At 42.3% G+C, this 27,355-nt stretch overlaps 2 protein-coding genes across 3 annotated transcripts in view; both read right to left on the reverse strand.

Moving 5' to 3' along the window:
- Nucleotides 1–2,074: 2,074 nt before the first annotated feature.
- Nucleotides 2,075–11,181, reverse strand: LOC146257466 (PHD finger protein 12-like). Of its 2 annotated transcripts, XM_084675111.1 has the most exons (15): nt 10,409–11,181; nt 9,719–9,900; nt 8,216–8,288; nt 7,335–7,800; nt 7,029–7,149; nt 6,795–6,927; nt 6,346–6,498; nt 6,093–6,236; nt 5,193–5,853; nt 4,900–5,007; nt 4,595–4,756; nt 4,250–4,348; nt 4,065–4,147; nt 3,723–3,861; nt 2,075–3,545 (listed from the first exon to the last, which is right to left on the reverse strand). In XM_084675111.1, the coding sequence occupies exons 1-15, from the start codon at nt 10,472–10,474 to the stop codon at nt 3,172–3,174; spliced, it is 2,964 nt and encodes a 987-aa protein (XP_084531237.1). In that variant the 5' UTR covers nt 10,475–11,181; the 3' UTR covers nt 2,075–3,171. The 2 variants fall into 2 exon arrangements, with proteins under 2 accessions (XP_084531237.1, XP_084531238.1); XM_084675112.1 differs by lacking the exons at nt 9,719–9,900; nt 10,409–11,181 and adding an exon at nt 9,267–9,511.
- A 1,734-nt stretch (nt 11,182–12,915) lies between these two features.
- LOC146257467 (seizure protein 6-like) overlaps nt 12,916–27,355 on the reverse strand; it is a 32,562-nt gene continuing 18,122 nt past the window's right edge. Inside the window, exons 5-17 of the mRNA XM_084674741.1 lie at nt 25,665–25,850; nt 24,639–24,807; nt 23,566–23,732; nt 23,272–23,466; nt 23,007–23,145; nt 18,713–18,909; nt 17,706–17,900; nt 17,069–17,260; nt 15,660–15,854; nt 15,460–15,498; nt 15,147–15,255; nt 14,919–15,018; nt 12,916–12,945 (exon numbers count right to left, since the gene is read on the reverse strand). Coding sequence (XP_084530867.1) covers nt 12,916–12,945; nt 14,919–15,018; nt 15,147–15,255; nt 15,460–15,498; nt 15,660–15,854; nt 17,069–17,260; nt 17,706–17,900; nt 18,713–18,909; nt 23,007–23,145; nt 23,272–23,466; nt 23,566–23,732; nt 24,639–24,807; nt 25,665–25,850 — 1,913 coding nt within the window. The remainder of the gene's footprint in view (nt 12,946–14,918; nt 15,019–15,146; nt 15,256–15,459; nt 15,499–15,659; nt 15,855–17,068; nt 17,261–17,705; nt 17,901–18,712; nt 18,910–23,006; nt 23,146–23,271; nt 23,467–23,565; nt 23,733–24,638; nt 24,808–25,664; nt 25,851–27,355) is intronic.

Raw genomic sequence — 27,355 nt, forward strand, 5'->3', positions numbered from 1 at the left:
TATTTGTGTTATTTTTCCCAAGCTTTGAAGTTCTGTCCATTGTGTGTTCATGTCCTGCAGGCCACTCAGACCTGATTTATAGTACCCATTCATTGGAGACACTAAAATTCCACTCACTACCATTATTAGAGCTATAGAGTAGCAGAGTAGGAAGGTTAATAGAACCCAGTTAATTGTGGCCATTAAGATAATCTGTTGTGTGTGTTAACATAGAATGCTGATAAGTTTTTGTCGCACCCATCAATAAAGAATAATGAATCAGACAACCTAGATGTTTTACATAAAATAAATTCCCACAAAAATATTATAACGTCTTGATACCACATTTATAAGTATGTCACACCTCATCATCACAAACCCACATCCTATTGTGACATTGAACATTTGAATAGTTCAGATTAAGACACAATAACAGCAATGATCCCTGCATGACTGGAAGGGGAGGTTTCTGAGAAGACACATTGGTCCCATCTGCCTCGAAGGCACTCATAAAACCACAATCCACCATTTCTTTGAGGCTAGCCAATCACATGGCATAAAATGCCTTTAAAATGGCCTTTCCTCCCTCAGAGTGACTAAGTGAAGTTGAGATGAGTTGTTGTAAAGACAGGGATGCTGGGTGACTACATGTCACAACCAGCTCCTGAGTACAACCATTTAAAAGGAGGAGCTTGGGTCTTCTAGCTCAGCACAGGAACATACCAGCTCAGCTTCTGAAGATCTGGGGAGTCAGTCCCAGCTCTAATCTGAACTGGTCTTATCCTTAAAAAAAAAAGTATTTAAGGGAGTTGGGGTATGAAATATGAGCAGTGTTGCCAGTATCACGGAGTCAGAGTTTTCTGAGGAGGAGGTAGAGGATAGTCGAGTGGAACTTGAGGAAGACAGCACCAGTGGAAGTGGTAGTGACTCTGGTTTCGGGCAAGCTTCCCTAGAGGAGGTTGGTGTCACCACCAGCTGCCGAAACCATGCTGCAGTTGTGAAGAGCTGCGGACGCCTGGTCCGCTCGAAGGCACACCGCGCGGCTGCAAACGTACGTGAGCGCAAGCGGATTCTAGAATACAACCAGGCCTTTACCGCTCTGCGGAGGACTCTTAAGCACGACCTCAAAGGTAAGAGGCTATCAAAGATTGCCACCCTAAGGCGTGCCATCGACCGAATCTCCACATTGACAACACTCCTGCACAGCAATTCACGGGCCACCCCAGACCAGGGATCCTGCCCTCATGCAGAAAAGCAGCAGGAGCTCAATTCAGAGTTCAGAAAAGAAAAAGGGTTCCAGATCCCACGAGGCACCGGTCAGGACACTTCTAATTTACAGCGGTCACAGCATCAGGAATCAGATGAAGCGCCTCAGGAACTCCTGCTCTCCAGAGACAAGGAACACTCCAGCTTCTCCTGTCCACCATTCCATCCAAACGCCAATCAGGGCTCTCCCAGAATGCAACTCTGTGCTCACCTTAGACCCTTGCATTGCAGAGAGGATGAGGTTGATGCCCTTTACTGCTCTAGAAAATTTGAATTGAAAGAAATTGAATTCTTACACTCCATGGCGCATAAGCTACTGACAAGTGTGAAGAAATTATATTAAAGATATTAGGTATCTATGATTCCTTTCTATTTTGGGTGTCTGATATTACAGTGCATTAGTTACACCTTTAACTACTGTATTGTGGAATGTCTAATTACTGTGCATAATGACATATTTGATCGACACTTTCAATAGTTAATTGCTACTTTCAACCACCAAGAACATTTCTATTTAGTCAATGATAAAGAACTTGTAATTTCTTAACTAAAATCATTGTGTTACTTACCTGCACTCAGTAAAGTACATCAACATCAAAGGTCTGTATCATTATTTTGTATTTTTTTGTGTTTTAAGAGCCAAATACTCGTATTCTGAAAAGTATTACCCATTAATGAATTAATCAACTGAGTAGTAATACTGCATGAATATTAAGTTTTCATTTTTGGCCTATGGAGTATTTAACAAATGTTACTTAAATGTATATTGTTGCATGGTGGCATTTGACTTTAACAGTCATTCAAATAATGCAGAATGTATAGCAGTTTTAAAATGTTCTTAAAAAAATCTTTCTGTATTTACATTTAACAGATAAAACACAATATAGAATGCATATATACAGGATTATAGGTACAAAAAGACATTTGAAATGAGAGCTAAAATGACAGGTCTATATACAAAATGACTACAGCATTGAGGACAAGACTTTAAACAAGTGTTACAACTTAAGTCATACTAGCAGGTATCACACAGAGTCTTTAAAATAGCTGTCCACTAAAAACACAATGGTGTGTGTATGTCCAGGCATATCTTTGTCCAACAGAAAAGCACTTAAGTTCACAATGATGTGTAGACACACAGTCTGGGTTAGTCTGAGACCACTAGTCAAGATACTTCTATTTTGCATTTGTTTGCATTTGAAAGTAAGACAAATGTTTACATTTGTAATAAATGTCAGTAATGTCTGACTTAATGTCAGTGAAAAGTTGAATCTTTGACAAATATACACAAATTTCTGAATATCTCAGTTTTTGGCATGTGTCCCCTCTTTTTGCTTTAATGACAGTATGCATGGTTTTCACAAGATTGTTCAATACCTGATCACTCAAGTTATCCCAGCACAATCTCACAATGTTACAAAGAGCTCATTCTGACATAACTAAAAGCTTAGCTTTCTCAGTATTCAATTCCCCCATTAAAACATTAAAATGTGGTCTCAGACTTTTGCAACCTACTGTACATAAAGAGGCATATGAACAAGTATGAGTGTATACTTATGAACCACAGGTAGCTATGTATGTATGTATGAACACGTTTCACTGTACTACAATAACATGATAAAAAAAAAAAAAAAAAAAAGGCCTGGGATAAATTAGCTGGTTTAAGAACTAAGAAAATGTTATAGAAAATATAATTGCCCTGGCAAAAGATATAGAGTACAGATAAATTCAGTCCGGTGGTCACGGAGCAATGTGAATAAATGTTTTCAGTCTGTTCATGAGATATCAATAATACTTCAGTTTCATGCAAACATATAAAGAGTTTAAATAGAGTCAAAGGGGTTTTTCCATTCCCTGTTAAGCAAACGTCTCTAAGATTCCCTTTGTTTTGACTGAAAAGAGATCAAAGGGGGGAAAGGGGGGGGGCTACGGAATGGGATTGGCGCTCTGTATGGGCACTTTGTGTGAGAGAGTCGTTTTGTCTGCCCCCTCTTGGTCAGGCGTGGTACTGTCTGTACAAGTGGCTTTGTTGACAGTCTCCTCTTTTGGCAGCTTGCTGGCTAACTCAGCAATACTGAAGACAAACTGCAAGCAGCCCAGTTTAATGTAGCTGCCGTGGTGGAGCAGAGCCGTGCCCTCCCAACCCGCTCCACTGCCCCCGATTAGGCTTGAGCTACTGGCCTTGCAGTTGCAGGAGAGCCTGGATCCTCCCTGGGGCTGGCTGCTCATCACCCCCCCTGCTGGCATCAGCCCTACAAGGGAACCAGACTTCTCCTCCTGCTCCTTTACCTTGCAGCGGCCTGCAAAGACAACAAGGGAGAGGAAAGCATCATACCGTGCTCTACTAGCAAGGTCCTTCTGCTGATACAATATGTGTGTACACAACTTATTGTAATTTGGTGAGATAGCAAAAAAAATAATGTGAGTATGCATGGGTGTTGACAATATGTGACCGAGTGCATTTAAGTAGTACTCACGAGCGACGCCTGGCACTTTTGCCACTGGACTGCAGGCCGGAGATGGCGGAGGCTTCTCAGAAAAGTCACAGGAGTAGAGGACGTTGTCCACTGTAGTCCCGTGCTCACTGTAGTTGAGCAACTCGTAATGCTTCGTATTCTGGACAAACAAACCGAGTGATTTACACAGAAGACAAAAACACAGGAAGAATTGAACACTTTGATCGTTTATAACAACGGCAAAAAGGCCAAATACTAAATATCAGACACATTGGATATACTTTGCAATCAATGTGCCTAAAATATTTGTTTGCATCACGTACTGATGATAATGGTGCGATAAAAAAAAACTCATCACTGTACCTCATCATAGAAGATACATGCGTGTTTCCCCGACACATAATTGCATTGTCCATAGTTTGTAAGGCACACATCCATGTCAGCACCTGCAGAAGGTTGAAGTCAGTCCAGTTAGACTCAAGACCTCAGTGAAACCTGATGCTGTGACTCCCCCCTTCCCCCCAAATGCTCATTTGACGTCTCCTCACCAGAGCCGATGTAGAGAGCCCTATAACACATGCTGACGGCTACACCCTTTCCCATCAGGGGGTAGAACATAGCTCTGGCCTGCACTTCCTTCTTCTGGGCTGTGAGAGGAACAGAACAAACATCTCAACCTATGCACATCCACATACATTACATTGAGATCTCCCTTTTAGATCAGATTTGTTTTCAAATTATTTTAGACTTTCAAATTGCACCTATATGGACACATTTTTTCAAAATGACTTTTGCGCTTCAATTTCAAAAGTAAGATTCTGACATGCTACACATGATACCAATTTACATTAAGAACCAGAAGAGGAAGTGCAGGTTAAAGAAGACAGCCTTACGTTCTTCGTGTGGCGTCTGAGGCTTGAGTGCGATGGTGGTGGGTGCAGGGGCTGCCAAGCTGCTTGGAAGGGTGGGTGGTGCTTTGGGGGGAAACAGCTGCTGTATTCTCTGCAAAGCTAGAAGTTTGACCAACTCCTCATCTAGCTTGCTCATCTCGAATTCTGGAGAAAAAAAAAGCAAAAACAAAAAATGAACTGATGTAAATTCGTTGAAGCCTAAAGCAAGTCTTCAAAATCATCCACACTAAAAGACACGTGTGTATACAAAACACTAGAGGATTCTCAAGCTGTACATTCATCCCCACCTATTGCGGTCATCATGCATCCAGAGAGGTCAGTAACGGAGGGAAGGAGAGAGCAGGGGGGCGGAGTGACAACCACCTCGGGGCTGGTCTTTATGCCTGGGGTGGAACCTGTGCACAGATTGGACAAATGGTTTTATGTCACTAAAATGATGTATTCAATTGGCTGAAACCATTTAATTCATCATTCAATTAATCTATTTATTTAAAATACAATTATTGTTCGTATTTTGGCGACCATACTAAAAGATCCCATTCATTGACAATTAAGGAAGGAAGATGTCTGAGTTTCTTACCTAGGGAAGGTGAGAATGTGAGTAGCTTGGATGCGTCACTGGCAGCTCTGGGTGGGGTGAAGATAGGGGCGCCATCAAAAGAGGGCCTCTCAACATGTATTACTTGACCTAGGCCTTGGATCTGAGTTTGGTCGTTTTGCCCAATGTCTGGGCGTATTGTGTGGGAAGGGGTGCAGTCTCGCAAAGCACATGACTCTAAGCGGTTGGTACCCTCCATTTTAACAGCCATGTCTCCGATGTGGTTGGAGAGGCCTTGGGAAGGGGTATGAGTTGATGAAGGTGGGGTTTGCGAGGGTTTCAGTCTGTTGTGGAGCTCAGCCTGGCTACTCAAATCAGCAACAGAATCACCTGTTTCAGACCTGCAGCCTTTAGTAAGTGACTGTTCGGCAAGGGGGCCATTCGGTTTTCTGTGATAGTTTTGACAATGTCCTTCCTCCATGGGGCTATTCAGTTCAGAAGCACCCTGGGGGTGGCCAAGGGTACTGCATGGTTTTAAACAAGCCGTTCTTGCTGGGGGAGGCAGCGAGCTCTGCTCCCCAGTCCCTAAGCAGGGTTTCAGGTCAGCTTTCTCTGTATGTTCCCAGTCTGACAACGACAACTTCTGCTCGGATGATAGATGTCGCATGATGCTGCACTGGAGAGCAATGACGTCTTGAAGCCACTAAACAAGGCAAAAGGATGCTTTTATAAATCATGTCCAAATGATGTCCAATATAGTCAAGAGAATATCCCTCTACAGAGACCATTTGCGCCATGGGTGTCTATTTGCCACAAGTGTGTCGTGGTAAAACAAGAGATCATTGGCAGCTATTTTAACAATACATTCAAATTGTGTTAAATCATAGATAAGATCAATAAATAATGAGATATACTGTAGGTGCTACAAGCAGGGGTACCTACCTCCTGTTGCTCAACCTCGCTGGTTAAATGTTGTGTAGGGTGCTCTTGTTTAGGATTTCCGTTGCATACAAGCTCCCCATTACGGATGCCTCTGGGGGCCAACACAGGAGGGCTGTTGTATTGGGATTTAATGCCATCTGGTACCTAGGTGGGCACACATTACAAATAAATAAGGAGAATGCTATAGATCATTACAGATAGCTCTTTGTTGATCTAGGATTTAATGCAGATTAGTTTATTCTTCTGTGTGAACCTTGATTGTCTTTTTCCTGTGCTGGTGGTTGGGCGGGTTTTGTCTATGGACCCGTCGCAGGAAGTCCACCTTAACAGCATGCTGGGACATCCGGTCCTGAAACTGGTCGAAGAGCTGGCAGCGGTTGGTGAGGTTTGGGTTCCTCTGGTTCAGCTGGTGAACAAGAAAGCATGTTTGTTGGGTTCGGGTCACCCGAAATCAGAGACTGTGAATGTAGAACCTCTGATGTTCACTGTTTTTTTGTGCAAATAAAGTAATTTGTTATATCGTCAATCAAACGCTCCTACTACCCACTCCCATTCACACCAAAGTGCTGTTTATCTCAAAGATTATAAGACAGGGAAATAACAAGCTATGCATGTTAAATATAACCTTTATTAAACACACACTGATTTGTCTGGGAACCGCTTGGAAACCCGGCTGGGTGATGTAAAATGCTTGGCTCTTACCACCAAATGCTCCATGTGGTTGGGACACATCCAACTCCCTGGGGGCATTGCCGAGAGCGGTGGGTCGAGACACTCCATGTGGAAGAGGAGGGGGCAGGAGTCACACTGGATCAGAGGGGCCATTCTGCAGCTCCTGTTAAGAGAAGAGGGATGCAGAGTTGGGGTCAAACTGAGCAAGAGACAAACTTCTTCATACCCATGTAGACGCAGACACATAAACAAGCACTTATTTACCTGGTGCAGTTGAAGCATACTTTTACGGGCAGGGGGAGCGGCCCATTGGGGTCTGATTCAGGCTGAGGCTTCTTGAAAACCTTTTCAATCAACTCCTCTCTCTTCCTCCTTTTGCTACTGCCTAAAGACACACAGTATAGATTATTTAACTGCAGACATGTGTTTCCAAGCAGGGCTATACTGACACACTTTTGCCAACTGTCTCAAACTCAAAGTTGCAACCATTAAAACTGGAGTTGGGGGATATAGCCTAACTAAAAACCCTATGTCCTTGTTTTGAAGTAAGGCACTGATGGACTAACTAACCTGGTAGTGCACTGGAGGAGGTGAACTCGTTTGGCAGCTGGAATTGTGTGGGGTTTCTCTCCATGGCGGCAGCAATCAGCAGTTGAAAGGGCCTCTTAAGGAGGCGTGGAGTGGGTGTTGAGGGGGTTAAGCCCTCCGGTTCAGAGCCGTGCGCCTCCTCTTCAGTCTCTGCCGTGTCCTCCCCCACCTCATTCTGCTCCTCCGAGGGAGTAGGTGTGGAGGAGGCATTGGAGGTGGGCGTGCCGGGCCGGCTGTTGGTCCGGCTACTGCACCTGCGCTCTAGGAGGCGGACCTGCGCCACGGCTGCCATCCTCAGTACAGGTCCTGCAGCACCAGCTTCAGTGGTTAACCCGTCAAGATGCAGTGGACCGGGTCCATGGTTCAGTTCTAGCGCTGGGGAAGAGGAACGCCTGGAGTTGGGCCTCTCTAAGAGTCCATTGGTCTGTTCTGCCTTCTGATCCCGCTTCTGGAAAGTGAGAGTTCGACATAGTCTATAAGTAATAGCATCCCCCTTTAGTAGTGTTTGTATAAATAAAAAGGGGAATAAGTTACTAACTGCAGCACCTACAGTACTAATTATTGATTTTTGGACACACCTAATATGACTGTTGTTGTTTTTTTTAGATAGTGGTTAATATTTAGGCATATTAAAGTAAGTTTACAGTAAAGCAAATAATTCTGATAAAACAATGTAGCCTGACAGTCTTTCTAGCAGTTTATTTAACCTGTACACCCTACTGTTGTGGTTGGGGTTACACCAGATTTCCACTATGAACTCAACATATTTTCAAATAAAGCCAAAAAAAACATTGAGACATGAAATTGAAGAGTAGCACGTAAAAAAAAGAGAATAAAGAAGCTTAATATTGAAGACTGCTTACCTTGCTCCTGACATTACAGCGATGACAAATCCAGTCACCAGGGGGCAGCTTTTCTTCACTTAATGGTGGATTACTACGGGAAGAAGAATAAACTATAATAAGCGTTCAAATCAAACATGGCTCTGTTGCCATGTCACCAGTGCCCAAGGCTTCTGGTCATATTCAGAAAAGTTTTCCCAAAATGTCTGTTTTGCTTTTGTCCAAGGGAATGAATGAGAACAAGGCGATTGGCTTATTCACAAGATCCAGACCTGAACAATAAGCATTACATTTGCACCCTTCCATAAATCACATGTGTGGTGGTAGCACATGTGACACCAATAAATAATCACAATGGATGGCTTGCACAGATTAGTGTTAAGTTGGACAGTTATGTAACCATCACATTGGCTTTCACCAGTCTAGTACAACTGCAATGTCCACAGTTCACTAACTCACAAACTGGTATATACTAGTCTGAGGTTTAATGCACCATTAGAGATTAATAAAGTGGCAATGTCCAGTCTAGTCACTTGTGTTTAGCTGCAACTACTGGTTAGGGATACTGAGGAACGTTATGAGGGTGTAATAAGTATATAAGAAAAGTTGCTATTGATACTACTTAGTGGGTGAACTAGGAGGGTTTGCTTGACGGGCAGGGAGACAGGGGTCAAGGGGGAGTGGCTGCATTTAGGATAGAAGTTGATGTATCATGCGCTCTTTTGTATTCGGCGGCTTGTTAGGAACTCTGTTACGTTCAGTTTAGGCTAGCCAGGTTGTTTTGTTGCTGTCATTGTTTGGCCCCGTACATAACAGTAAATATTGGAATGCTTACAGCATATCATTCGCCGGTCTAGATGACCGTACAGTACTGTATATAAGACCAAATGTATCGAAGGATTCATTTCAGAATGTATTTTCTCCTTTTGTTACAGTCAAATGAATTTGGCTACATTCAATGTGTCTTCGTTACTCTTAAATCTGACATTACCATATAGCACAGCACTGGGTTATGTCAACTGAATTATTTTAAATTTATATATTGCACACCATTCGACTGTTTGCATCTTACCACAGCAATTATGACAGCATGTTGCAAACCGTTTAACAAAATGCTGAAAAACGGAGAAAACGCTGGCAAATACAATTTGGCAAGATGGCGCTGACAGAAAACATTTTCAGGGGATCGCCATATTGTAAACAGAGGCACACGAGAGAGAAGCTTCGTCCGACTCCATTTTTAGCTGCCCGTTCCCTAGTACGAGGGAGACGGAATGTCTGCGTTCTATCTTGCCGACCGCGAGAGGCGGGGGAGGAACTGGTTGCAATCATTCCGCGGCAAATTTTAACCACCAGGTGCCGACTGTCAGAACCACTAAGAAGCTCGTCTGGGAGCACAATATTTCGCCTTTAGCAAGTATATCCAGCGAAAAAGACCCTCCAACGTATTTTTGTTTAAGTGTTAATCCAATTACTGCATGATTATTGCAACAGCATAGTTACAGTTATCAATAAAATACTCACCAACATTGTGGATGGAAGGCAGCAGGACAATGGTCACAGCACAATAAGTCCCCTCCCTCTCGGCAACTATCACAGGTGTTGTGGTTGGTAGCCCTGCCGCTTTTTCTGGTCTCTCTTTCGGACTTCCGACTAGTATTCTGCCCGTCCATCGATTTAGGGGGCGAGAGCAGCGTTTGGATTTGCTGGAAAAAGCAAACTTGCCTTTATAACAACATACTTGATGAGTTGTCAATTACTACCCCAGTTCTAGGGATTTAATAAGTAGTATGATTGCATAGGTTCGTCAAACCATTAAACATTACCGTTTGTTAAAAACATTTGGCATGTGTAGGTTATTACAATTCAACATTTGACATTTGGCTTGACAATGTGACTCTGGCTTGAAACGGCCCTGACATCCGCCCGGCATTTGTCAGTCTGGTTTATCGTACGTTGCAGTTCCAAGAGGCACTATCCAGTCCTGGCAAATGTTACGTTTACTGTGATGGTAACTGCAGCTCATAACGGGAACAGTTACAATTTTACACCCAGTACATGCTGGAACTAAATAATATAGCTTGCCTAAGAAACATTCATGGTTGGGACAATTGCTTTGCAGGACGGTAGTTGACATTGACATTAAACGAGGTGACATGCTTGTTACTTTACTAAAGCACGGTCGTCAGGCCTATAGGAGCTACATAGCCTCACCTCCATTAAACCCCCAGAAGTATCCAAGTCGTACACAATCGTCGGGGTCTCCATTTTGTCCCACATTCATCCAGCAGTCGATGACTTCTTGCCAGTTAACTAGCTAACTTGCTATGCAAATATATCCGTGCGTGACACTTTTTCAGGGAGTGTTTCAATGAGCAACTACGCCAATTTGTTGACGTTGTCTAACTTGGCTATTATTGTGGGTAAAAACACACCAGTCAAAGGTTGAGGGCTGAAGATCATCGAACTGCCACCCGGCTTCTACTACACACAGAATATATGGCTAGCTAGCTAGCTCAGCTCCTTCAGATGGCAGTAGTAGGATAGGATAGCAACCAAACCAGCAGTATTCACGATGCACCGCTGCCCAGCAAAAACAAACGTCAACCAACATCCACGTTACTTCAGCTATGCAGACAGTCTAGTTTCTTCTCTTAAAAGTTGTCGATTACACGAAAGCATGAAATCAGATTTTTGCTAGCCAGCAAAACCACTTGTTATCGTTAGCTAGCCATGGTACTTGTTTCTGCTTCTGCAGTAGCTGCTCGAGTAGAGACTTGGAAAAATTGTAAACCCGTCAGATTTCATTGTCGAACAAAAGGATCCACAAAATCAAGCAAACTAAAACAATCTGCGAGCCACTTGCGGTGCACGGTTTTTGTAAAGCATTGGTTAATAGGTATATAAGGCAGGTATCTCAAGAGATGTTGCTATTATTGTTGTGAAAAATCCTGTGCATTAAGCATCAACATTGAAAGCTAGCAACATCCTCCACTGAGTTGGCGCAACAGGAAATGTCGTTTCGGCATGCGCGAAAGATGTCGGAAGGATCAACACTGCGCAGTGGAGAATCAAAAACGATCACTAGCCTCGCAGTTTTCGCTCGTAAACTTAATCGAAACATATAATATGTAAAATAAGAAAGCATTTTTCTGCACAAATTAAGCATATCATTCGTCGATTCTAATAACTAGGCTACTATAGCAAACAGTTTTATTTAACTATTTCTAAAAAGATAAATGCCACAGCCTGATTAAAGATGGTGTAGGCAATGCTGTTGGGAAGCACTTTTGTGTCATATTTGCCAAAATAAACTTCACAACCGATGCATAAAGGTTTGATGGCAATATGAAAACAATCCGACATCTGTGGGCGTCATAGGACTGTAATAAACATGACAAATCATTCAGACCGAGACTAATGATTGGACTGGCTACCTGTCTGTCTACCAACTGCGCGCACTCTGCCTCTGCACTCAATGCACGTTTTTTTATTTATTTTTTTATTTTTACAAACTATGCATTCGTGTTCACATGGCCACCTGCTGGTCGATTTGACTTAACTTTCAAGAAAAGCAGACAGCGTGAAAAATGTAACCGTATATCAACAATCCCTTTAGTTTTTATTGTAAGCAATCAGAAATCTAGTTGGGGGGCGGGGGATGAGGACTACGCCCCTGTTGTGTACACATCTCCTTAAACAAATGAAACAAAGCATTTGTCAATTTCCCATTTTTTGAATAATAATTTTTATTGAAGATGTGTTTGTTCGTGAGGTGGCTTCATCAGCACACTATATACAATGAATCAAAAATAGATTACAGAATCATCATTGTCATCACACCATCTTGCAATAATAAATATTCACATTTGGCAATGTTAGAAGACCGATAATTTGAATGGTGATGCCATATACTAATAGATTCAGCTTGGTTGTATCAACCAATATATTGCATCAATATGCAGAATCCCTTTGATGATCACAATGGTGGCTAAGATGTAGGAAACATTTACAACACTAATAACACAGTTTGGGAATTTACCGAAAAGTGGTAAGGTTGTAAAATGAACATAATTCTGGCTTCCACCTCCACCATGATCTTTATGCAAACAAAAACAATAAACATGTGTTTGAAATGTATAGAACAGACTGCAACTGATGCAAGCATTGCTTAGTTAGTGCCTTACATTTAAGGCACATTCTGAAAACAAATTTCAAACAAGAATGTTTTTAAATTATTATGATAGTGACATACAAAGCTTATTTGAAGCTTATTATATAGAGTAAACAATACTGTATATCCAATGAAACACAGTTTAAACAACACATTTTAGCTATATTTTTGTGTTAGACACACAGGAGGAAAAAACACTTTTGCATTTGGGACTATTGGGTACAAGCTTACATTTGTTCCACGAGCATTGCCTTCTTCTTTTTCTGTGACGACATAATGTACTTAAGTCTTTAATTTTACAGGATAAAAACTGTATAAATGCTGCTGCTAGGCCGTTGCTGTTGATGCTCTAGAAAAATAATACTGTGGCCCAATCTCTGCTGTGGTGTGGCTAGGGGTCCTCGAAGACAACGTTCAGTGGAGAGGACATGGTGGAGGAAGGGGTTGGAAAAGTTGTAGGACTCGTGAATCTTCGGAGGGTTGAGAAGTGCAGAGAAAATTCCAAAAGGCAAACAGGCTTGATATCTGTCCATGCTTCAATGGGCCTCTAGATAGAAACCTCATACTCTCGTATCTCCTGTGAAATATAAATACAAAGTATTTTATTACTGAAAGTCAATAATATATAATAAATACTGTCAGTGAATGTATTGCAATTCAATTAATAGACAACAATGCAAACTTTGATGAGAAACAGAATATGGAACAACAGTTTTTATGTATTTGATCATACCAGCAGAGGGCAGTATTTGATTAAATATAGAGGTGTCCAACAATCGAACATCATATCACTGCTGATGCTTGGTTAAACCAGACCAGACTTATTGACACATTCACTCATAAAAATGCGATTTCATTTACATTTCCTCATTTGTTTTGGTTGACCATCTAAGTATTCGCATAGTTAAATTCTCAATATATGCCCTTGTTCCGCCGACCTTTTATCCCAAAGAAGCCCTACCTTATTACTATAAGGGTTTTTTCAGTACATTTTATTCCTCATTGTATTGTGATTCAACAGGTATTATTAAGGTAACCCTTGTAAAAAAAAAAGTTAACTAGATCTTGCAATATAAATGTCCAGACTGACATATTTCTACAGATGCAAGATTAAAAAAACATCCAGTGTCTGCCCTATGAACACCTATGGCTGTTTGAATGAGGAATATGACAGAAATACAGCAGAGAAGAGGAGGTGCTCTATTTTCACGAGCAGAGGTGACATATTAAATTCAATTCCACATTCCTCACTGACCCCCTAGAATATGGTCTATCTGACACTAGGGTGTTAATGAAATGAGCTTTGAGGTTCAGGCTGCAAAATTCTAATCCGTTTTAAAGCAGCATAGTTCCAGAGGTCTCTGCATCACTTAATGCATTCTGCTGGGACTGCTTCCCTGTCCATATATACCCGCACACATAATGTTATTGCTATTACTGTAAGTGATAATGGGGATTTTGGTCCTTTGTTATTGCACTAAATATGAAAATGAAGCATGATGGACAAAACTGATTTCTAAACTTATATACTCATACATTTATTCAGTGGGATGAAACAGATGAAATATAAAAATGGAGGGTTCTCACCTCATTGTTCTTCAGAAGGGCGATCATGACATGAACAAAAAAGAAATGGAGAGACACAAAATTACTAGTCTTATTGAGGCATGAATCCGCTGGTATCATCATAAATTGTTATAACGATGTATCACTTGAATATTGTGAAGTTGTTCCAAGCTGTACTGGACAAGAAATACATGATATTCTGCAGGGTTTTCTATTAAAAAAAGCTGTCATTGAATAAGCAGATAATCACTCTGAAAGAGAAGAGCATAGTGTCGTCTGATAAATCATGAAGTGAGGCTTATTCCGAATATGAAGGGAACTTTGCTCCTTGTACTTTAAAATACCCTCTTGTCATAAATATGTTTTGGAGGCAACCAACCAGTATGAAAGCAAGGTGAATGAACAGGTCACTCTTTCCTACACAATAAAAGTTGTCACTATGCGTTGTTACGGCCACAGTTTCAAGTGCAAGAGCAACACGTTGGAACCATCAGATTAAATGACACAGCACTTGTCAGTAACTGATGGTGAACGGATTGTGGTTGTACATCAGTCTGTTTAATTTCCATATTGTCACTTTACAGTAGATTAGGTTTGGTGAATAAACCTGGAATCTGGAACACAGATGGTACTTCATATTCATGGACTCTTTTTTTGTATGTATAAAAAAAGAAAACTGACAGCAACTAAACCTAACCTGGTTTTGGGGACAAAGCCAATGGATATGTTCTGGAAGAACAGGTGGAAGATATTGCTGAGGGCTTCTTGCATTCAAGTTCACTCAATGCCAATATAATGTTGTTTAGGCTTTTATCTACATATTTATTCATTCATTAATTTTGTACATCAGTCTGTACTGATATTGACTAAGCCACCCTTACATTCTTGACAACTGTCAACACACATACATGCATGAATATACACAGACAAGTGTACAGTATACACACACATGCTTCAGATTCATCATGCTCAGTGTACACTTACTGCAGTCTCATAGACAGAGTTGTCAAAGGTAGATTCTGCTGCAATGTGGTTGTATGGCAAAGTGGAGGCAATGGGGAGACGTATAGACTTCCCTTGAACCCTGCAGAGCACCACAGTGAACACACACACACACGTCATCATCTGTTGTATATCAAGTATACAACAGAATGCTTGGTAGAACTTACACCAAATATAAGGCTCATTCATAAGGATATATGTTATACCTACTTTGAAATGTATAGGTAGATCCCCAAGATAAGGACCAAGATGAGAGCCACTGGGATGAGGACTGCTATGGCTACATTGGCCGAATCCATCCTGAGTTCTGCATCGGCAACTAGTAAAGACAAAGTGTAAAAATATTCAAAAGGGATTCATCCTGGAAGGCTCCTGTAAGCCATACTTACACTCTTTAATTGGGAATACTTCACATAACTGTTGAAAACATATTTAACTACATGGGCACTTTGGTTGAAAATGATTCTGGTGTGAACATGTGATCGATAGCATTCGTTTTTATTCTGGGCATAATGGCACTTACGGTCTAGCCTGCGCTCATTGATATACTCCAGTGTTTCGGCTAAAAAAGAAAGAAATGGCCTAAAATCACACTCAATGGCACAACACAAAGCACGTGTTTAGACTTAGTCTTGCATTTTAACAAGCAACCGATTTCTACCTAGATAAATCAGATCATTTAATAAAACAAAGGCCAGCCATGAACAGTAATGGAATCCCTACCTCTGCAGACAGGGGGCAGGCTGCTCCACTGAGACGGGTGTCCAGGGACGCATCGGAGGACAGGCTCCCCCAGCAGCTCATGGCCAGTGAGGCAGGAGAAGCGCAGTATCTCATTGGCCTGGTAGGAGGGCTTTTCTGAGCTGGGGATACTGAAGGTGGGAGTGCCTGGGTTCCTGCAGGGCTCATAGGTCTCCACTGAGGACAGAAGAGAAAGGATTAATACCTACAAACCAGACACATACATACAGTACAGACACAATAACAGGCATTCTAAATGTTGACCCACACCCCACACATGTGTGAAACTACACGAAAACAAACCAGTCTTCAAACACAGATTTGAATTAACAAACCGGCCTTTGTGTGAAAGTAAGGCTGTCCAATGATAAACCTAAGAATATGATGAGAACATAATGTCCTAATTTAACAGCCTGAACAACTTTCTTTGCATTGTATAATTGGAACAGGTCCTATCTGTAGTAAGCAAGCAGACGGTACCATACATTTGAAGCTAATCTGACAGAAAAAAATGTAATTTATTGAGGACAATGCTGTTAAAATTACATCAATTCAGGAATGTGTGTAGCTTGAGAGGCTATAACCACAAGGCATTATTATGCATGAGATTGTGATTAAAGTGATTAAATACAAACTGGGGGAAGTGTCTCAAAGTAATTTTGAGTGTCTGTCTTGTCATTCAAGCCTTATGCAAGAATATGTGCATGAGAGAAAGTAGTAGGGTTGTACTAGCTAGACATTTCTTTGCAGATTTTAGAATCAGACAGGGTTTAATCGCCATGAAAGTTTTCACAGACAAGGAATTTGCTTTGGCAGGAAGGTGCATACATTAATTCATCTTAGCATCTTATTTTTTTTTTCACACTTTTTACAAACTTACCCCATACACTCACATTTGGGAATTGTTTTGGCACTGTATGGAGCAATTCATTGCAATCCTTTTGCACTTGGGTTTAACTCTAAAAGCTCAACTTTTGGATCTCCATACGGATGTGTAAGACCAATCAGAGCACAGATGTTTCAAAACTCCTGCACTCTTGAGTGTGCTAACCCCAAGTCTGCAAGGGCAGCATCATGTTTCTCGTCAGGGTCTCCTGACCTCCAGCACTGCGCTTTTCAGTAAAGCTGCTCAAAACCTCTTCATTTCTCAAGGTTTTTAAAAGGTATTTACCTAACTTTACTTCCCATAGGGGTTGGAGTGAATTCAAAATCAAACTAAGAAAACAGGCGTGAATAAAAAAGGAATATCTAAATATACTGTACCTAATTTATATACAGATTCTTGTCATTGCTTGATGCACTTTGCACTTCCTGCATGCATTTAAGTATATTTTTGGAAACGACTCCCTAGCCCTTGATCAGTCATTGGTATCCCCAGAAGAGTTACGTACGGACACATCTGGGTAGCCTTTGGCTCCACTTGGGCTCAGAGGAGCCGTGTTTGTAGCAGGTGAGCAGGCTGTTTCCAGAGAGGATGTAGCCCTGGTTGCAGATGTACTGGACGGAGGAGCCCACGGTGAGGTGCGGTCCAGACATCACCCTGCGACTGTGCTCCACAGTTCCAGGATCAGCACAGGACATAACTGCTCAACAAAACACACACAGGGATTATATTTGGAATCTGATATCTCACTGCCATCCTGATGCATTGATAAGAGTCTCTATCCTTTCCCTGAACCCGGAAACACAAACCCGCAGGGCTGCAGATTTAAGACACTGGCTTTGCATCTGCCTCTCCCAGCAGGGTTCCACAAACCCAATTCTTGGCACAGTAGGAAAGAGGGCAGTATGTTAATGACAACACTGTGAGTCAACCATTTTGGACACTGCTCTATAGATTGTTGTCAGTGTTTGAGAGAGAGAGGATCTGAACCCCGGTCACCCAATCCCAATCTTTTTATAAGCACAGCCTGGCTGCTTGGATGGCAAAAGGATCAAAAGAAAGGGAGGGTGCAGAGGTCATGTGATTGCATGTGTGTTGTGTTTTGTACCTTTGTGTACGTGTGTGTTTGCATGTCAATGTTTCACCTCTTTCACAGCTGGGCAGATCTCCACTCCAGGTCAAGTCCCACTGGCACATGAGCAGCTCTGTGCCAACCAGCTGGTACCCCGGGTAGCACTGGTATGTCACCACGGTGCCGTGGACCAGCTCGGGGTGGGACGTGCTTTTCCAGCCATTGGTGATCTCTGGGAGCTCAGGACACGTGTCGTTACGAGGAACCTCTGTGACCGCGACAGGGAGGAAGAGCAAGAGATTTGGAGATAGACAAAAGAGATGGATGAGAAATAGAGAAAGGAGATATGTGATTTGGAAATAATTTGTGGGGCATTACCAGGACACTTACAGGTTAAGTGTAACAAAGTGCAAATACTTTTCCAAGGTGCACGATATAAGACAATGTAAAAATGATATGGAAAACAACATAAATGTACACTATATGCATTTAAAATAAATTGCCAGGCTTGGTTTCTGAAATAAACTGCAGTGTTTCAATATTTGTGGGGATTTCTCTGATTGACAAGTGCTGTTGAGATGGCTTCCTGCCAGGGAGCTGGGCGGGTGCCATGCTCTTCCGATGGCAGAAGCAACCAAGGCCAGGGCTTGCTGCAAAACGAGGCTAATGTAGACAAACACACACAGTAATTGTGTTTGGGCATCCCAACAGGTAATATCTGAGACACCTGGATCAGTTGGCCAGGTCTTGTTTTCCTTCCTTCACCGAGGGGTGTGAAGAAACTACAAATTTAGTTATTTTGTTCTCCTTCCTAGTCATCTGCATGCTGCCGCCCTTCTTGTCCTCTGTCTGCATGGAATTCGTTACGGCTTATCTGATCGCTGCTTTATGGTTTGGCTCTGGCATGTTACTGTGCTGATGAAATGGTTTCTCAGACCTCCGAAAGCCTCTTTATGCTCAAGCAGTCCCACTCCTCCTCTCCCTGCATTCATACTAATGCCTCCTTATACTCTATTCTTCTTCAGTCACACTTCCCTTATTCTCCCTCTCTTTGCCTCACTCTCTCCTTTCTGTCCTTACCAAAGAAGTGCACCACAAAGCCATTGTTGTAGCCGTATATGTTGGTGGCAGGGTCAGACTGGAACTGGATGGTCACGTCACCCATGGAGGTGTAGAGTTTGAAGCGGGGCCGAGTGCCACCGTACTGGCCCAGCACTTTTGCTGTCAGGTCATCTCCGTCATAGAATGTCAGCAAGTCGTTCTTGCCAACGTTGAGTCTGAAACAAGATAACAAGCAAATCCATTATTAATAAATTATGTATGTATATTTGAACCCCATTGTTTTCCCTTGTGTTTTGTAATTATTCAACACATTCAGTTCCGTTTGGAAATTTATGAAATTCAAATCCTGCCCCTCCATAATCAAGAATGAACAAGTTCATGAAGACTGTTCAGTTCCATTTTCTGTGGAACACAAGACCTTCTCTCCCCTGCCTATGTACTACTACAGGAAATGCTTATATTCTCTACACAGTTCTTTAAAAGCCTGTCTGTCACTCCATTGTGCAGCCATCTCCACAAAGCCTCAGTCACTGTGGGTTTTTCCAAATGTTGGCACATTCTGTTTTGTCGATCATTTTGTCATGAAGCCTCCACAACTCTATTGGCTTTTAAGTGGCTTAACTGTTGAGAGTGGGAGTGTTAGGACTTATGGCACTACTTCATCAAAAAGTGAAATTCTCCTTTCTTTGTGTGGAGTCAGTGCTCGACTCCACAAGCTGTGTCAGAACCACAGGAAAGAGTGTCAACAAACAGTGTTAATTGAAAGCATTGCAATGAATACTCTTTTACTCAATTGTATCTATTTATTTCCATCTGAAATTGAAACTACTATCTTTAACAATCAGATGTCACCTGGGACAGAGATCTCTGCTTTAGCACAGGGAGAATTTATAGCGTAAAGGAAATGACTCAGCCAGAATGAAGAGACATGAAACCTCTTTCCTGTCTCTAATTAATCACAAGTGGTGCCTGATAAAACTCATTAAAAGGCAAGAAATGGGACTATAAATCACTTTGGAGACAGCTGAAATCCAGATAGAATATAAGGAAATCAATTCAGAAACTGACAATATTTATTATCATGTATGTTTACGGCAATTATTATTTATAATTCCAATAGGGACAAAACAGAGCAACTAACCCCCATCTCCAGGTTTCCCGGCTGTGAAGTAAAACAAACTATTAAGTGCATAGATATTCTGATCTTTTGGAATGAGAAGGAGAGTTAACGAGAATAAATACTCTCACAGGTCACTGGTGTGGATACTCATGCGGTTACTTCCCTAAGAAGAGTAAACACGTTTACACCTGCAATACTTTACGTCTACTCAGGTGTAGAAAAAAAAAAGATCTGATCAACAAAAACCTCACACCTGGTTTAATGGCAAGCCAGAGAGAGAAATGTTGTTGGCTGTTGTTGGATAGGTCATATGTGTTAAATTAAACAAGCCTTTGCATAGCCTCGCCTTGTGTGTGCGCAGGAAAATCAATCATGCTTTCCAATTGCTGACACTAATTCAATTTAGTTTAATCTGAAAAACAGGCTCAGCTTGACTTGGCCCACAGGCTCAGCTGGCTCCCTGTGCCTTCACAAAGCATTATTCTTAACGGCTCTTGATCTGCAATGGCATTTTCTCTTCCCAAAGAGTAAGAGATAAAGAAAAGTCTTGCGTTTGTGCTCAGAATACAGCAAAATATTGCTATGCTGTGCTGTGCCAGCATCAGAGGAACTGATCTGTAAATGAACAGATCTTTGGAGGAAGTTCAAAATGTCTTTATCAAACAAGGAAGATCAGAGAAGTGCATCTGTTCTTGCTAGAACACTGTCATCACATCTCATACCAATGAAAGCACAATGAAGCAGGTTCTTAAGGAACATATGCCTCAAACTAGAATATGAGAGGTTTGGTTTTCGGCCCATTCAAAATGAGGATAAGACAAGTTCAGGTCCATGGCCAAAGCGGTACCAGGAATCAGTGAGTGTGTGGAATACATTTACTTTATTAAGCCTTGTTTTGGTATCTAACAGTGGTATTGTAAAGACCTCTGCAACTAAATTTCATGGCAGCCCAAGAAGGCAAATCTAATAATAAAATAAGGAGTATAACTACTATTAAATGCATTGATGAATAATACTAGCAGGGACCCCACAAGCAAAAGCCACTGTTTGAATCTGCCACAATTCACAATTACTCATTACACATTTTTCATCCATTTTGACTTGCAAAGTACAATATATAGAATTTGGACTATTCTAGAATTGTGTACATATTTGGTTCCTTGTGAAAGACTAATGATTTACATAGGACCTAGCAGCAACAACTCTTACTGCGATTGACGTGTGGGGCTTCCAAAGTATGGTTGTCTGAATGTACAGTGCTATTTATGTTCGTATACAGTATACTTGTATATGTGTCATGAGAAGGCCAACCTCTATATTTGTAATCACTGAAGTTTACTCACTGAATACATACATCTGCAATGTAGACAACCACCAGCTACCATGCATAAGTTTTAAATCACAATTTCTAAATGCAATGCATTGAATATGTAAAACCTACCATGGACTACCATCTTTGGTTCACAATCTCGTCACAATGCCCCACTTGCTAGATTAAGCTAGACTAGGCTGAATGAAGGAATCAGTCGTCATTAGAACTTGTGTTACTCAGTGTTCGTACCAGACGGCACTGATGAATGATTATGGGGCGAGTTAGAATGTTCTCATTACTGCAGTGGAGGGGTTCCAAAACCCCAGGAATGAGCCTGAGGCACATAGAGCCTCTGTGTTGTTGGGTGGTAAAAAGGGGAATGTCAGTAGAGCAGACACTTGCAACACAGGCTGGTGCAATGGCAGAAGCTAAGCTTCCAGGGTCTGACTACAAGTCCAGAAGGATTACAACAGGACTTGTGGGATCTGCTTTTAGCAGTAGACAACGACTAAAAAATCTCTTATTTGACCGTGATAGTAAAGAAGGTTTAGGGCTGAACACGAGCTGCATTAAGAACACAGTGTACACATTCGCTCAATTTCTCTCACACACTGTCACGCACATGCACACGCACACAGAACGCACGTGTCACTCAGTCCTCTCGGTGACCAGGAAATTCATTATTGTGACAGCATTGTGTATTAGACAAGGAGGGATGACAGTTCTAACAGTACAACCAGAGCGGGAGCCAGAAATACTAGAGAAAAGCTCGGAGAACAAGAAAGGATCCGTATGCAAATGAGTGGTTCTTAATTAAAGAAAACGAATGATTGCACGCATGAATAATCTATCAGGTCCTGACATGGCAGCATTGTCTGTTCTCCCGCCCTACCTGACACCACTATCACAAAAAACACTTGCGTCTCTGCTTGACATAACAGACTTGGGGAAAAAAACAACCTTCAGCTGAACCCTTCTGAAATAATTAGTTTTCTCATAAGCTAGTAATTAACCTTTGTCTGGTCGTACTTATGTGTCTCATCCAAGTACAAAAAATGTTCTTTTGTCCTTTGCCTTTTCTATTGATGCGGTTCAACCAGTCACAGAGGATGGCTTTTAACACCTTTGAATTTCAGTTTTAGCCAGGTAACAATCTAAATCCAGGTTCACATAGAGTGAGATGCTATACATGAGGAGAGAGAGAATTTGGATCACTTCAAGATATGCTTATACAAAAAAAAGACTTGTGATACAATTGTTCATTATGAAACATTATGTGCTACACAAAAAAATATATTTTTACTGTCTTGTGTGCACTCAATGTAGGTCAGTGACCACTCCAGTGAGCTTTGGAAAGACACAATCAAACTCACACAAAAGCACAAAAAGTGGGCACTGTCTGTAGCTCAGATGCTGTCAGTGATGAATCAGTCAGTGTGCTTTGGTAGTCTTCTGGCTGAAATATAGCCTGACATTGTCATACTCATAATTCTAGTCAGATTATGAGTCTGAAAACTCTCCGTTGGGCTGTGACTATGGGGCGTGTGTCAACCGAGCTCGTAAAACAAATGCCTCTTCGCTCAATTGGATAGACCTACAACCAATCAGAGCATCGTAATATGTTGTTTGTTGAAAACAAATTCAACCCAAGCGCTCTTTGGTGACGTTGTTGATTACGTTACTGTTGGTCATATGTCCATCATCGTATAAAGCCCGCCCTGACAATTTAATTGGTCCGAACAGCTCCTGTTCAGATATAGTTTTTCTGCAATCGAGCCCCTCCAGACCCACCTTCCCAACCAAATTTTTTTGTGGGCGGGGATAAGTTGGGCTGGCAGCCAGGCTAGCTGAAATACACACTCCTGCTCAGATGTACCTACACTTGGATGTCCAGCATGATCCTCTTGTCCTCCTCCACATGGATGCCCCAGATGCAATCCTGCCCCTTGTCATAAGCCTCAGGCCAGTTAGGGGATAGGACCACCCCTGCAGAGTCTGTCATCTCTCCACTGCACACAGCTGCAACACGTACAGTACACAAACACACACACGCATGCATGCACACATGTTAGAAAAAAGAACAGCAGAAAGCCAGAAGACGTACAGAATCAAACAAAATCAACAGAGAAGTCTTATCTCACACACCTCTACAAGCCGGCTCTGTCTCATTCCATTGGGGGTTGCTGGGGTCCATGCACTCGATGATGACCGAGCCCTGCTCCAGTGTGTAGCCAGGCTCGCAGGTGAACTCCACCACTGTCCCCACCGCCCAGGTGCTGTCACTGCTGGTGAAGTTCCCATACTTGACAAATGGCTCGTAGCAGTGACCGGCCGCAAATGCTGAGAACAGGTGGAGGATTGGGGTTAGGTTGAGATTTTGATCCATTGCCACCCTATTTGGTGGCCTTATATATGTAGGTCTATAGAGAGGTTCTAAACCTTGGTATCTGATGGCGACGCCCGTGGAGGTTCCGGAAGCGTCCGTGGTGAGTTCTATGAAGAGGTGTCTGAACGTGCTCACCAAACCCTCGTTGGGGAGGTATTCCACCTCGTACGAGTCGTACATTGTTGGAGAGTCGATGCTGTTCCCGTTTTTGATCATCAACCTGAAAGCCCAAGGCAAGTCCTAAACTGCAGCTTTATTACGCAGCTCACTTTGTCTAGTCAAATAACTATGAGCCATCTGGACTTCTGCCATTAATTCAGAAAAGCACCAGGAATATAATAACAGAGGACTGGCTGATTTTCGTAAAAGCTAATGATCTCACTGTTAGTGAGCTCTGCTGCTAGTGTGTGGTGGTAAACTACTTGATAAAAGTTCATGGGAAAATAACTTTAATTCACAATTTTCTTCGTCCTGTCTTCCCCACTCTCTTTGAATTAGGCAAGGGCAATCCTCTTCTTGACATCCCCCTCTCTGTTTCTTCCAAGTGTGTTCCACTTTCTCAGACAGACACACAGATGTTCTCTTCTTTCCAATGATGAGACAATGCCCTGAAGTGTAACTAAAGAATGGTTTTCTAATGGCTCTGTGACAGCATCGCCCGAGCCTTGGGTGGGATCTTGTGTCCAGCTGTCACATAACTGACAGTACGAGTCTGACAAGCCACTGAAGCGCTCCATCAAAACCAAACTTGCTATTCTGAAGGATCATCTTTATTGGTGGATTTTTTTTCTTCCCTTTTCAGCACTGACATACCTTCTTGATAATTACCCTATTATCAAATTGTATTCAATATTAATACTACAAGTTATCATTACATAACATCACATTATTGCCCTGTTAAAAATGCAATAGAACTTAGAGTTGTAGCGAAGCCTGTCAATGTCATTAAGTTGGAGGTTGCTTAGATTGCAACATAAGAATTAAATACATCTTTCATGCTACATGCTCATTCATTATTATACTTGATTTAGAGTCCCTACGATAGTTACTGCCCTCAAAAAAATGACCATGAACTCTCTATTAAAGTGAACAACTCATACGATAATGAAGGACTGTAGCCCCTCACCTGTCATCATCCTCTGCAAGGGCCACTTTCTCAAAGTGGACGTGAAGCCGCTGTCCCTCAGGGGCCTCCATCAGCCAATGGCAGGTAAGGTTGTTGCTGTAGTTGCTCGGAAAACCGGGTGACACAATACGGCCGACTGTGGCATTCTTGACCATGCCACCACAAGCAGCTGACGGAGAGAGAGAGAACATGTTGAAAAACCAAAGAAGAACAAGGAAAATTGAACAAAAAAAATGAAGAAAGAAGGAAAGAACCAGAGAAAGGAAGAAGGAAGGAAAGAAAGAGGCAGGGGATTAATAGGAGTAAAAGCAGAGGTCTTGGCAGTGGTTCAGGTATTGGTATCACAGGAGATCACGGAAAGGTTAGGGCTGCAGACAAAGCTTAATTAAAGCTGAGCAGGTGCTTTTGCCCTGTGGCACGGTGCCCATGCTTCAGTAATCAGACTCCGACAGACACCCGCAGAGCTCTAAAGCGCCCAGACCAATTCAGCATCCGGCACTCCCCCTCCTCCCCACACACATATAGACACGTCATTTTGGAATATGGAATGGAGACCCTTGCATGCTTAAAATTAGTGATTATTTGTAATGTAGACTTTTGGCTTCTTACTATTCATCATTGGGGAACAATGCAAAACTGCATTCTAACTGTGATTAGGAAACTAAATCTAAATCCTCTCCCCAGAATTACTGTGCAGGTTAAGGCAACACTCTCAAGGTTATATTCTTCGAGGCCATTCCAGAATGCCTTTGGAGGGGAGTTTGTTTAGGATTAACTGCCAACCAAATCAAACAGTGAATCTCAAAATGAACCAAAATCCAAGTCATGTGTGAGTAGGTCACATTGTATAGGTTAATTCCTCCCCAAAGTCTCAAGACACACAGAAACACAGATAATTTATCTACGATATTTCTGATTCATGAAGCCAGGACGATTTCCTAAGCCATACAGCTTGACTGTAAAAAGGTTATTCGCTCCGGTTATCTATAATATAGTTAGGGGGAATGTTGTAGCTGTCGCACTTACCAAGGCACTGTGGTTCATTGCCGCTCCAATAGGGGGTGCTAGCGTTGCGACAGGTGAGGGTATTGGGGCCCTGGAGCTGGTAGCCTATTAGACAGGAAAAGTAGGCCTCTCCCCCTGAGTGCAGGCTGCTCACTGACACATCCCCATAGGCCGGACGTTGAGGGAAGGTACAGCTCAGCACAAAGGCTGGGTGGGGCAGACAGAGAGAGAGAGAGAGAGAGAGAGAGATAAAGAGAGAGAGAGAGACAAAGAGAGAGAGAGATAAAGAGAGAGAGCTTATATACTGAAGCATTAGTAGGCTACTGTGACTTTACTTCAACAGAGATTTAGCAATCATTTTACATAACAAAGGCTGCAAGGATTATATCCAGGCTGGCCCACAAGTGACCATTTAACTATCTACTCTATTACAACCAACAATCGTTCTTCCTTCATCCTCCAGGTGTTTTTGGCCATTCAGAGCAGAGATATTTCTGTTAGTTCATCTGATCTTTCTATAATTGTTGCTGCTTTATTGTGCACCGCTGGTTTGAAAAACGGCTTTGGGACCATCATATTGATTTTGTGTAGAGAAGACATCGCTGCGCCTTGGGTGAGAAAATATGTACAGGGCATAAAGAGGCCAATAAATCATAACCTTTGACCTGCCACAGCTCTGTCACACTTACTGTTGAGGACATTTCTGCTCAGATAACAGAGAGATAATCAGAATGTGGTACAGGAGTATGTCTGCATGTACCTTCACCTATTACAGCAACACCCTGTTGCCATTAACAATTGCAGATGGCAACGTCACCGAGAGGTCATTTTTGAAATGATGGTCCTGGTGCCTAAGTGTTTCCCAAGGGAGGTAATCCAGGCAGTGCAATAAAGTGCCTGGCTCCTAAGGTCAGGCAGACAGTAGTTAATGGCATTTCTCCAAGAACATCAAACCCTACACCCAACCACAATAACCTGCATGTAAAATACACCAAAATGAGCACAAATCTGTAATGTGTTACTTGGTTACACTTGGTTTTCAGTATCTTGAACCTTTTCCTAACAGAATAAAAATAATAAATAATAAGTAACATTTTGACATCGCCTTTCCCAAGCTCAAGGTTGCTTGAGCGCCATCTTCTTTCATCACATTTTGTTTGGGACATCTACGTGAGTGAGAAAAGCCCTGTAATCCTAGGAGCCCTGCTGACTAGGTGGTAGAGCTAGAGACAGCTATTCAGAGGGGAAGTGGTGGAGGAAGAAGGAGAATGGGGGAGCAGGAGAGAGGGACCTGTCATTCTTAAGGAGAGCCTGCTGGGGGTGAATTATCCCCCCGGAAGAACAACAGCAAGTAAAGGCAGGAAGCAGAGCACTACAGTGAAATTGAGAGAAAGAGCGACAGGGCCTGCTGACTGCTTTCTAATCTTTCCATAGCGCTCCTCTTTCAGAGTCAATGAGCCAATGAGTAAGGCTCAGACACTCCCCCGGCCATCCATTTTATTTATGCTTTATTGCGGATGCGTATCAGCGCAGCGGGGCTTGGGGGCGAAGACGTCGGGGTGTTGTTACAGCATTATCACCCTGTCATTCTTGGTTCTATTAGACTAATACAGAGGGGACACTGGACGCCAGCCTTATAGAGAGACATAAGACCCGCTTATACTAAATCACTGGCACTTCCAGCTCTGTCTCCTCACTCCACACTCCTTGGT

Source organism: Hypomesus nipponensis, chromosome 15, assembly GCF_054491055.1.
Source record: "Hypomesus nipponensis isolate SF chromosome 15, ASM5449105v1, whole genome shotgun sequence".
NCBI lineage: Eukaryota > Metazoa > Chordata > Actinopteri > Osmeriformes > Osmeridae > Hypomesus > Hypomesus nipponensis.